The sequence below is a fragment of the Phasianus colchicus genome, chromosome 38, assembly GCF_987193195.1.
Source record: "Phasianus colchicus chromosome 38, bPhaCol1.hap1.1, whole genome shotgun sequence".
Classification (NCBI taxonomy): domain Eukaryota; kingdom Metazoa; phylum Chordata; class Aves; order Galliformes; family Phasianidae; genus Phasianus; species Phasianus colchicus.
This window is the reverse complement of record NC_143473.1, coordinates 1,860,627-1,872,354: the sequence shown is the minus strand read 5'-3', so window position 1 is coordinate 1,872,354 and position 11,728 is coordinate 1,860,627. Positions and strand designations below refer to the sequence as shown.

The 11,728-nt window shown below is 53.6% G+C and overlaps 1 protein-coding gene across 1 annotated transcript; it reads right to left on the bottom strand.

Moving 5' to 3' along the window:
- Positions 1–85: 85 nt before the first annotated feature.
- Positions 86–11,728, bottom strand: LOC149913393 (uncharacterized). The gene is made up of 4 exons (XM_090130000.1): positions 11,597–11,728; positions 6,439–6,575; positions 1,274–1,383; positions 86–858 (listed from the first exon to the last, which is right to left on the bottom strand). The coding sequence occupies exons 2-4, from the start codon at positions 6,557–6,559 to the stop codon at positions 742–744; spliced, it is 348 nt and encodes a 115-aa protein (XP_089986126.1). The 5' UTR covers positions 6,560–6,575; positions 11,597–11,728; the 3' UTR covers positions 86–741.

The window sequence follows — 11,728 nt, the reverse complement described above, 5'->3', positions numbered from 1 at the left end:
CCCCCAAAATTAATATACAGACCTCGAGCATCCTGTACAGCCCCCCCCATATAATATACAGCCCCCAATCGTGAGACCACCCCCCCCCCCAGAAATGTACAGACCCCCAAACGTGAGGACCCTGAAATAATATACAGAGCAACAAAACCAATGTACAGACCTCAAATAGGAGACCCCCCCCCAAAAAAAAAAAGAATGTACAGCCCCCCCAAAAATATACAGCCCCCCCAAAAATATACAGTCCCCCCAAAAATCACGACCCAAAATAATGTACAGACCCCCAAATAGGAGACCCCCCCTCCCCATAAATAATGTACAGTGCCTAAAATACAATGTACATTCCTCCCCCCCCCGCCCCCCCCGCCTCATTTAATGTCTGGACCCCAAAATTTAATGGGTTCCCCCCCCCCCTCAAAATATAATACACAACGAGCCCCAATTATAATACAGAATCGCCCCCCCAAAATTATGTACAACCCCAAATATATTACACAGCCCCCCCAAATATATAATATACACCCCAAATATGTTACACCCCCCCCCCCAAAATCATATACAGCCCTCCCAAAATATACAGAGCCCCCCCCTTCCCCCCCCAAGATGTACACTCCATTATACACATATACAAGATGCAATGGGGCAGCGCTTAAGATTCAGCCCCCAATCCCCCCCCCCCCCCTCAAATGGCACAATAAATAAATAAATAGGGGGCAGGGGGTCCCTGGGGAGGAGGGGGGGGGGTCACTGGTGCTGGCGGGGGGGCAACGCAGCCGCCTGCAGGTTGTAAAGGACCCCCAGCAGCTGCGACACCACCTGGAAGACGTGGCCCCAAAAAGTGCCTCCATGGGGGCGGGGGGGCTGTGGGAAAAAAAAAAAATGGGGGGGGGGGGGGGGAGATGGGAGTCGATTATTTAGAGACCCCCCCCCCAGCACGTGGCACTACCCCATATTCCTTTGTTTATAGGAAATAAAACAGGAGGGGGGCACAACCACAAAACCCCATTGAGCGCCCCCTCCCATATTGTAGGGTCATGGAACCCCCCCTGAAGTGGTGCCAACCCCCCCCAGAAGTGGTGCCAACCCCCCCAATAAGGAGGTGCCTCCCCCCCCCAAAAGGCGGTGACCCCCTTCCACATAAGGAAGTGCCCCCCCCCCATAAGATAATGCTTTCCCACCCCCAAAAGATGCCCCCTCCCCAAAAAGGTGGTGCCCCCTCCCCCCCCAAGGGGTGTCCCATCCCCCCCCCACAAAAGGTAGTGCCCCCCCCCCTCACCTGCAGCTCGTGTGCCTGCTGGAAGGCGTCTCCCAAACGGCGCAGGCGGGCACCCAGCTCCTGCTCCAACCTGGGGGGGGGTCCGACAGCAGGGGGGGGCACAGCTGCTCCTGGAAAATCAAGGAGAAAAAAAAAAAAAAAAAAGGTTTGTAAAGTTTTGTTATTATTTTTAAGGTTTGGGTGCAAAAATCAAAGATTTTTCTCCGCGTTTCTGAATTTCGTGTTTTTCATTATTTTTTTTTTTTTAAAGATTTTTAGCATTATTTTAAAAGTTTCCGTTTGAAATCTGAAATTCTTGCTCGGAAATAATTCCTCATTTGGAACATTAAAAACTCCCCCCTTTGAACGTTCGGAAAATTCCCGCTCTCGAAATTTGAAATTCGTTTTGGAATTTTCAAAATTTCCCCTTTGAAATTTTGAAAATTCTGTCCTTTAAATTTTGAAAATTCCCTCTAAAATTTTAAATCCCCCGCTTTAGAATTCTGAGATTTCCTTTAAAATTCTGAAAAATTCCCCTTCCAAGTTTTGAAAATTCCACCTTTAAAATATTGAAAATTCGTCCTCTGAAATTTTAAGAGTTTCCTCCTTTGAAATTTTAAAAGTTTCCCTTCTGGAATTTTGAAAATTCCCCTTTTGACATTTTGAAAATCTCTTTGAAATTTTAAAAAATTCCCCTTAGGAATTTTGAGAATTTCCCCTTCCAAATTTCAAGCATTTCCCCCTTTGAAATTTAAAAATTCCCTTTCAAAATTTTGAAAGTTCCACTTTAAAATTTGTGATAATTCCCCTTTTGAAACTTCAAAAATCCCCTCTGAAATTCTGAAAATTCCCCCTTCAGAGTTTTGAAACTTCCCCCTTTGGAATTTGAAATCTGGAATTCCCCTGCAAAATTATTTTGAAATTCTTTCCAAATTCCCTTTGAAATTTGGAACCTTTTCAAAATGGCTCCTTAGAATTCTTTCAAAAATCCTCCATAGAATTCAGAATCCTTTGAAAATTCCCCTTTAAAATTCAGAATTCTTCCAGAATTTCCCTTCAGAATTCAGAATCTTTTCAAAATTTCCCCTTTGGAATTCCAAATCCCTTCCAAATTCCCCTCAGAATCCTTTCAAAATCCCCCTTGAGAATTCAGAATCCTTTGAAAATTCCAAATCCCTTCCAAATTCCACTCTAGAATTGAGAGTTCTTTCTAAATTCCCCTTCAGAATTTGGGATTCTTCTGGAATTTCACCTCAAAATATTGAAATCTTTTCAAAATTCCCCTTTGAAATTTAGAAATTTTCCAGAATTTCCCTTCAGAATCCCTTCAAAATTTCTCCATTACATCCCCAGAATTCTCTAAAAATTCCAGTTCAGAATTCAGAACCCTTTCAAAATTCCCCTTCAGAATTTGGTATGCTTTCAAAATTCCCCTTTGCAATTCAGAGTTTTTCTGCAATTTCCCTTCAGAATTTGGAATCCTTTCAAAATTCCATGTCAGATTTCAAATCCTTTCAAAATTCCTCCATAGAATTTTCAGAATCTTTTAAAAATTCCCATTTTCAACTTAGAATTCTTTCAAAATTCCCCTTCAGAATTCTGAATCTTTTCCAAATTTCCCTTTTGGAATTTTGAATCCCTTCAAAATTCCCCTTTGGAATTCAGAATTCTTCTGGAATGCTCCTATAGAATTCAGAATCCTTTGAAAATTCCTCTACAGAATTCCCAGAATCCTTTCAAAATTCTGCTTTAGAATTCAGAATCCTTTCAAAATTCTGCTTTAGAATTCAGAATCCCTTCAAAATTTCCCCACAGAATTCAGAATTCTTTCAAAATTCCCTTTGAAAATTGGAATTCTTCTGCAATTTCCCTTCAGAATTCGGTATCTTTTCAAAATCTCCCCTTGGAATTCCAAATCCCTTCAAAATTCCCCTTCAGAATCCTTTCAAAATTTCCCTTTGGAATTCAGAATCCTTTGAAAATTCCAAATCCTTTGAAAATTCCCCTTTGAAAATTCAGAATTCTTTCAAAATTCCCCTTTGAAAATTCAGAATTCTTTCAAAATTCCCCTTTGAAATTTCGAGTTTTTCCTTCAGAATTCGGAGTCTTTTCCAAATTTCTCCATTACCCCCCCCCCCCAAAGTAATTAATAAGGGTTTATTAACACTCCATCTCAACAATTAATTGATTATTAAGAGTTCCTCTAGTAATTAATACAATAACAGATTACTGTGACCATCACCCAGTGATTAAGAAGCAATTATTAAGACCCACCCTCATAATTAGTAAATAAGAAATTATTGTGATCCCCCCCAGTGATTAATAAAAATTTATTAAGACCCTTAATAATTAAGAGTCCTCCTTCAATAATTAAGAAACAATTATTAAAGCTTCCCCCCTTTTGACTAATATGGGATTATTATCATTCATCCCCAATAATTAGAAAGTAATTATTAAGATGCTCCTTAAGATTAATAAACAATGGATTACTGTGCCCCCCTCAAATAATAAAGAATCATTATGACCGCATAATTAATAATTAATACCTCCTCCCCTGATTAATAAGTACTGAATTATCGTGCCTCCCCAATTAATAACAAATCATTGTGAGCTCCCCAGTAATTAATAATTATTAAGATCCCCACCGATAATTAATAAATAACGTTTTACTACGCTCTCCCTTTTTCCCCTTAATTAATAAACGATCATTGTGATCCCCTAATTAATTAATACAAGATTATTGCGTAACTCCCCCATTAATAACTGATAATGACCCCCCAATTAGTGCCCCCCCCCAATTAATAACAGATCGTGACCCTCCCCCAATTAGTGCTCCCCATCCCCCCTAATTAATAACGAATCACTGCCCCCCCTTAATTAGTGCTGCCCCCATTAATAAGGGATCATTGGGACCCCCCTCTGAATTAATAACAGATCGTTACCCCCACCCCCCCCAAATTAATAAGAAGTCATTATGACCCCCCCAAATTAATTTAGGATCACTGTGAACCCCCCCAAATTAACACAGGATCATATAAGGAATCATTGTGCCCCCCCTTAATTAGTGCCTCCCCCTTAATTACTGCCCCCCCTCCCCAAATAAGGGATCATTTTGACCACCCCCCACCCCCCCAAATTAATAAAAAGTCATTATGACCCCCCCCAAATTAACACAGGATCTCATAAGGAATCATTGTGCCCCCCCTTAATTAGTGCTTCCCCCCTGGCCACACTAATAAGGAATCATTGTGCCCCCCCTTAATTAGTCCCCCCCCCCCACTAATAAAGAATCACTGTGACCCCCACCTCCCAAATTAACACAGGATCATATAACGAATCATTGTACCCCCTCTTAATTAGTGCCCCCCCTTAATTAGTGCTCCCCCCCCCCAAATAAGGGATCATTTTGACCACCCCCCCATCCCCCAAATGAATAAAAACTCATTATGACCCCCCCCAAATTAACACAAGATCATACAAGGAATCATTGTGCCCCCCATTAATTAGTGCTTCCCCCCTAGCCCCACTAATAAGGAATCATTGTGCCCCCCCTTAATTAGTCCCCCCCCCCCCCACTAATAAAGAATCACTGTGACCCCCACCTCCCAAATTAACACAGGATCATATAACGAATCATTGTGCCCCCCTCTTAATTAGTGCCTCCCCCTTAATTACTGCCCCCCCCCCCCAAATAAGGGATCATTTTGCCCACCCCCCCATCCCCCTAAATGAATAAAAACTCATTATGACCCCCCCAAATTAACACAGGATCTCATAAGGAATCATTGTGCCCCCCGCCTAATTAGTGCTTCCCCCCTAGCCCCACTAATAAGGAATCATTGTGCCCCCCCTTAATTAGTCGTGTCCCCCCCCCCCCCCACTAATAAGGGATCACTGTGACCCCCACCTCCCAAATTAACACAGGATCATATAACGAATCATTGTGCCCCCCTCTTAATTAGTGCCTCCCCCTTAATTACTGCCCCCCCCCCCCAAATAAGGGATCATTTTGCCCACCCCCCCATCCCCCTAAATGAATAAAAACTCATTATGACCCCCCCAAATTAACACAGGATCTCATAAGGAATCATTGTGCCCCCCGCCTAATTAGTGCTTCCCCCCTAGCCCCACTAATAAGGAATCATTGTGCCCCCCCTTAATTAGTCGTGTCCCCCCCCCCCCACTAATAAGGGATCACTGTGACCCCCACCCCCCAAATTAACACAGGATCACACAAGGAATCATTGTGCCCCCCCTTAATTAGTGCCTCCCCCTTAATTAGTGCTCCCCCCCCCCCAAATAAGGGATCATTTTGACCACCCCCCAACCCCCCAAATTAATAAAAAGTGATTATGACCCCCCCAAATTAACACAGGATCTCAGAAGGAATTATTGTGCCCCCCATTAATTAGTGCTTCCCCCCTAGCCCCACTAATAAGGAATCATTGTGCCCCCCCTTAATTAGTCCCCCCCCCCCCACTAATAAAGGATCACTGTGACCCCCACCTCCCAAATTAACACAGGACCACATAAGGCATCATTGTGCCCCCCCTTAATTAGTGCCTCCCCCTTAATTAGTGCCCCCCACCCCAAATAAGGGATCATTTTGACCACCCCCCCATCCCCCAAATGAATAAAAACTCATTATGACCCCCCCCAAATTAACACAAGATCATACAAGGAATCATTGTGCCCCCCATTAATTAGTGCTTCCCCCCTAGCCCCACTAATAAGGAATCATTGTGCCCCCCCTTAATTAGTCCCCCCCCCCCCCACTAATAAAGAATCACTGTGACCCCCACCTCCCAAATTAACACAGGATCATATAACGAATCATTGTGCCCCCCTCTTAATTAGTGCCTCCCCCTTAATTACTGCCCCCCCCCCCAAATAAGGGATCGTTTTGCCCACCCCCCCACCCTCCCAAGTGAATAAAAACTCATTATGACCCCCCCCAAATTAACACAGGATCTCATAAGGAATCATTGTGCCCCCCCCTTAATTACTGCCCCCCCCCCAAATAAAGGATCATTTTGCCCACCCCCCCACCCCCCAAATGAATAAAAACTCATTATGACCCCCCCAAATTAACATGACATCACTGTGACCACCCCCCCCAATTAACACAGGACCACATAAGACATCATTGTGCCCCCCCCCTTTAATTACCCCCCCCCCCAACTCACCACTACCACGTGGTTCCCATCGGGCTGTGCTGTTTCCTGGGGGGGCCCCGCAGCTCACCGCCCCCCCGCAGCCCCTTAACGCGTTGGGCTCCGCGTCCCGCACCGCTCCGGCTCCGGCCATAGCGCCCGGGGGGGGGCTGCACAAAAGGAGGGGGTGGGGGGGGGGGGGCCAGTAATTAAATGACCCCCCCCCTCCTCCCGTTCCGGTCACGCAGCGCTGCTGTTTTGGCGCGCCCGCGCTTTTTTTTTGGCGCGCCCGCCAGGGGGCGCCACGTGGCGGGAGATGTTTGTAAACAAACCGCGCGCCCGCGCGCGCCGCTCCCCGCATGGCGCGAATCTTTCACCCCCTCCCCCCTCCCCCCGAGTAAAAAACCCCGCCCCAATTCCCCGCTCTACTGTAATGGGGGGGGGGTCACACTGTAGTCTTGGGGGGGGGAATCCTATGGTTCTGGGGGGGGGGTCCCGTGGTCCTGGGGGGGTCCCTATAATCTGGGGGGGGGGTTCTCATGGTCCTGGGGGGTTTCTATAGTCTGGGGGGGTCCTATAGTCTAGGGAGGTGGGAGGGGGGGGGTAGGAGGGTCTTATGGTCCTGGGGGGTTTCAATAGTCTGGGGGGTTTCTATAGTCTGGGGGGGGGGGGAGGGGGGTCTCGTGGTCCTGGGGGGTTTCTATAGTCGGGGGGGGGTCCCTATAGTCTGGGGGGGGTTCTCATGGTCCTGGGGGGTTCTATAGTCTGGGGGGGGGGGGGGTTCTGTAGTCTAGGAGGGAAGGGGGGGGGGGGTGTTGGGGGGGGGTTTCTTGGTCCTGGGGGGTTTCTATAGCCTGGGGGGGGTCCTTATAATCTGGGGGGGGTTCTGTAGTCTAGGGAGGGGTGGGGGGGGTCTCATGGTCCTGGGGGGTTCTATAGTCTGGGGGGGGGGGTCCCTATAGTCTGGGGGGGTTTCTATAGTCTAGGAAGGTGGGGGGTGGGAGGGGGGTCTTATGGTCCTGGGGGGTTTCTATAGTCTGGGGGGGGGTCCCCATAATCTGGGGGGGGGGGGGGTCTCATGGTCCTGGGGGGTTTCTATGGTCTGGGGGGGTCCCGTGGTAATGGGGAGGGTCCCTATAGTCTGGGGAAGGGGGGGGAGGGGGGGTCTCATGGTCCTGGGGGGTTCTATAGTCTGGGGGGGGTCCCTATAATCTGGGGGGGGGGGGTCTCATGGTCCTGGGGGGTTTCTATAGTCTGGGGGGGGGGTCCCTATAATCTGGGGGGGTTCTGTAGTCTAGGGGGGAAGGGGGGAGGGGGTTGGAGGGGGGTTTCTTGGTCCTGGGGGGTTTCTATAGCCTGGGGGGGGGTCTTATAGTCTGGGGGGGGGGGTCCCTATAGTCTGGGGGGGTTTCTATAGTCTAGGGAGGTGGGGGGGGGAGGGGGGTCTCATGGTCCTGGGGGGGGTTCTATAGTCTGGGGGGGGGGTCCCTATAATCTGGGGGGGTTCTGTAGTCTAGGGGGGAAGGGGGGGGGGGGGTTGGAGGGGGGTTTCGTGGTCCTGGGGGGTTTCTATAGTCTGGGGGGGGTCCTTATAATCTGGGGGGGTTCTGTAGTCTAGGGAGGGGTGGGGGGGGTCTCATGGTCCTGGGGGGTTTCTATGGTCTGGGGGGGTTTCTATAGTCTACGGAGGTGGGGAGGGGGAGGGGGGTCTTATGGTCCTGGGGGGTTTCTATAGTCTGGGGGGGGGTCCCGTGGTCCTGGGGGGTTTCTATAGTCCTGGGGGGCTGAGGGGGGGGAGTCTCATGATCATGGGGGGGCCCTATAGTCTTGGGGGGGGGGGGAGAAGGAGGGGGGTCTCATGGTCCTGGGGGGGGTCCCGTGGTCCTGGGGGGGGTCCCTATAATCTGGGGGGGGTTCTGTAGTCGAGGGATGGGGGGGGGAGGTCTCATGGTCCTGGGGGGGTTCTATAGTCTGGGGGGGGTCCCGTGGTCCTGGGGGGGTCCCTATAATGTGGGGAAGGGTGGGGGGGGGGGGGTCTCATGGTCCTGGGGGGTTTCTAGAGCTGGGGGGGGTCCCTATAATCTGGGGGGTATTCTGTAGTCTAGGGAGGGGTGGGGGGGGGGTCTCATGGTCCTGGGGGGTTTCGATAGTTGGGGGGGGGTCCCTATGATCTGGGGGGGGTCTCATGGTCCTGGGGGGGTTCCATGGTCCTGGGGGGGTCCCTGTAATCTGGGGAGGGGTGGGGGGGTTCAATAGTCTGGAGGGGGTCCCATGGTCATAGGGGGGGGGTCCCTATAATCTGGGGGGGGTTCTGTAGTCTAGGGAGGGGTGGGAGGGGGGGTCTCATGGTCCTGGGGGGTTTCGATAGTCTGGGGGGGGGGTCCTGTGGTCCTGGGGGGGGTCCCTATAGTCTGGAAGGGGGGGGGGTCCTATTCTACCCTCTTTTGGGGAGGGGGGCTTCTATGATCCCTGGGGAGCCCCATAGTCTTGGGGGGAACAGTCGGCAGAAGGGGGGGGGGTCCTATAGTTCTTGGGGGGGGGGGGTCCTATGGTCTTTGGTGGGGGGGTGTCTTGAGGTTCTGGGGGGGCCTATGGTCTGGGGGGGGGGGGTCCCCATAGCCTGGGAGGGGTCTCTGTAATCTTGGGGGGGGGGTAAAGGGGGGGGCAGAAGTCCTGCAGTTCTGGGGGGGGGGGGGCTACAGTTCTGGGGAGCCCTTATAATCTTGGGGGGGTCCCCACATTCTTCTATGGGGGAACAGGGGGGGGGGGCAGGGTCCCTACATTCTATGGGGTGCAAAGAGGGGGGGGGGGGTCAGAGGTCTGGAGAGGGATGTCAGGTCAATGTGGTTTTTTGGGGGGGGGGGGGAGGTCAGGCTGCTGTGGTTTGGGGGGGGGCGGAGGGGGGGGTTCCTATGGTGCCGGGGGGGGATGGAGTTTTGGGGGGGGGTGGGGGGGGGTGTCAGGGGTCTTGTGGTCACAGGGGGGGTTCTATGAGTTCTGGGGGGGTCCCTACACTCTTGGGTGGGGGGGGTCAGGGGTCCTGTGGTCATGGGGGGAGTTCTATGAGTTCTGGGGGGGGTCCCTACTCTTTTTGGGGGGGGGGAGGTACCGGAATTGGGGGGGGGGGCTGGGGGGGGGGAGGTGTCAGGGGTCTTGTGGTCATGGGGGGAGTTCTATGAGTTCTGGGGGGGGGGGTCCCTACACTCTTGGGGGGGGTGGGACCGGAGTTTTGGGGGGGGGGAGTTTGGGGGGGGGTGTCAGGGGTCTTGTGGTCATGGGGGAGGTTCTGGGGGGGGGGTCCCCAAATTCTTGGGGGGGGGAGTACTGGAGTTGTGGGGGGGGGTTGGGGGGGGTGTCAGGGGTCCTGTGGTCATGGGGGGAGTTCTATGAGTTCTGGGGGGGCGTCCCTACACTCTTGGGTGGGGGGGGGGAGGTACTGGAATTGTGGGGGGGGTCTGGGGGGGTGTCAGGGGTCTTGTGGCCATGGGGGAGGTTCTGAGGGGGGGGGTCCCTACATTCTAGGGGGGGGAGGAGTTTGGGGGGGGGTGTCAGGGGTCTTGTGGTCACGGGGGAGGTTCTGGGGGGGGTCCCTACACTCTTGGGTGGGGGGGGGGGTACCGGAGTTTTGGGGGGGGGTAAGGGAGGTGTCAGAGGTCTTGTGGTCATGGGGAGGTTCTGGGGGGGGTCCCTACATTCTTGGGGGGGGGGGGGAGGCTAGGGGAGTTTTTGGGGGGGGTTGGGGGGGGTCAGGGGTCTTGTGGTCATGGGGGGAGTTCTATGAGTTCTGGGGGGGGGGGTCCCTACACTCTTGGGGGGGGTGGGACCGGAGTTTTGGGGGGGGGGAGTTTGGGGGGGGGTGTCAGGGGTCTTGTGGTCATGGGGAGGTTCTGGGGGGGGTCCCTACATTCTTGGGGGGGGGGGAGGCTAGGGGAGTTTTTGGGGGGGGGGGGGGTCAGGGGTCTTGTGGTCATGGGGGGAGTTCTATGAGTTCTGGGGGGGGTCCCTACTCTTTTGGGGGGGGGGAGGTACCGGAATTGGGGGGGGGGGGCTGGGGGGGGGAGGTGTCAGGGGTCTTGTGGTCATGGGGAGGTTCTGGGGGGGGTCCCTACATTCTTGGGGGGGGGGAGGGTAGGGGAGTTTTGGGGGGGGGTGGGGGGGTGTCAGGGGTCTTGTGGTCATGGGGGAGGTTCTGGGGGGGGTCCCTAAATTCTTGGGGGGGGGGGAGGTACCGGAGTTGTGGGGGGGGGCTCGGGGGGGGGGGGGTGTCAGGGGTCTTGTGGTCATGGGGGAGTTCTATGAGTTCTGGGGGGGGGTCCCTACTCTTTTTGGGGGGGGGGGCGTACCGGAGTATTGGGGGGGGGGGGATGTCAGGATCCTTGGGGGTCCGCGTGGTTTTCGGGGGAGGGGGGGGTGGAGGGGGGGGATCTCCGTGTGGTTGTTTGTATTGGAGGATGGGGGGGGGGTCTTAAGGTGGAAATGGGGAAGCGGAGATTTTGGGGTGGGGTCCCACGGTGAACACGTGGTTTGGCGGGGGGGGGGGGTCCTCAGAATCCCAAATAGAGGTCGTGGGGGGGGGGGGCAAGAGGGGGGGGGTCCTCATAGTGCTAATGGGAGATTGTGTGCGTGCGGGGGGGGGGGGGGTCGGGGTTCCCACATTTTGGGGGGGGGTCCCATATTTTGGGGGGTTTGGAGGGGGGGGGGTTTAGCGTCCCACCATGTAAATGAGGAAACCCACGGTTCCAAGGGGGGGGGGTCCGTAATTTCCGAGGTGGTTCCACGATGTTTATTTTGAGGGGGGGGGGCGTCTGTATTTCCGGGTGTTCCTATGGATCTAAAGGGGGGGGGGGGGGGGTGTCCCGTGCTATTTTGAAGGAAATCCCCCGATTCTGATGGGGAGGGGGGGGGGGGTTCTGTACTTTGGGGTGGAGGGGGGGGGGGGGGTCCCACTTTCCTTCGGGGGGGGGGGCGTGGGGGGGCGAGGTTCCTACGGTTCTAACTGAGGGGGGGGGGGGTCCCTCTATTTTGGGGGCTCCCCCTCAAATTTCGGGGCTCCCCCCCTTCCCAAACCGATGTCTCCTTATCGGGAGGGCTCCCCCCTCTCCCATCCCTCCCCCCTTGCCCCCCCCCCACCCACCTTTTCCCCCCAGCCCCCCCCCGTTTCCCACCCCCCCCCCCCCCCCCCAACACTCACCGCACCGCATGTAGCGCTTCGCTCTCCCCGTGGCGGCAGCGCTTCCTTTTGGCCCCGCCCACCTCCGCTTTGGCCACGCCCCCAAAAACGGTGACGTCAGCGCTCCGCCCCCCCGGGGGGCAAGTCGGGGCT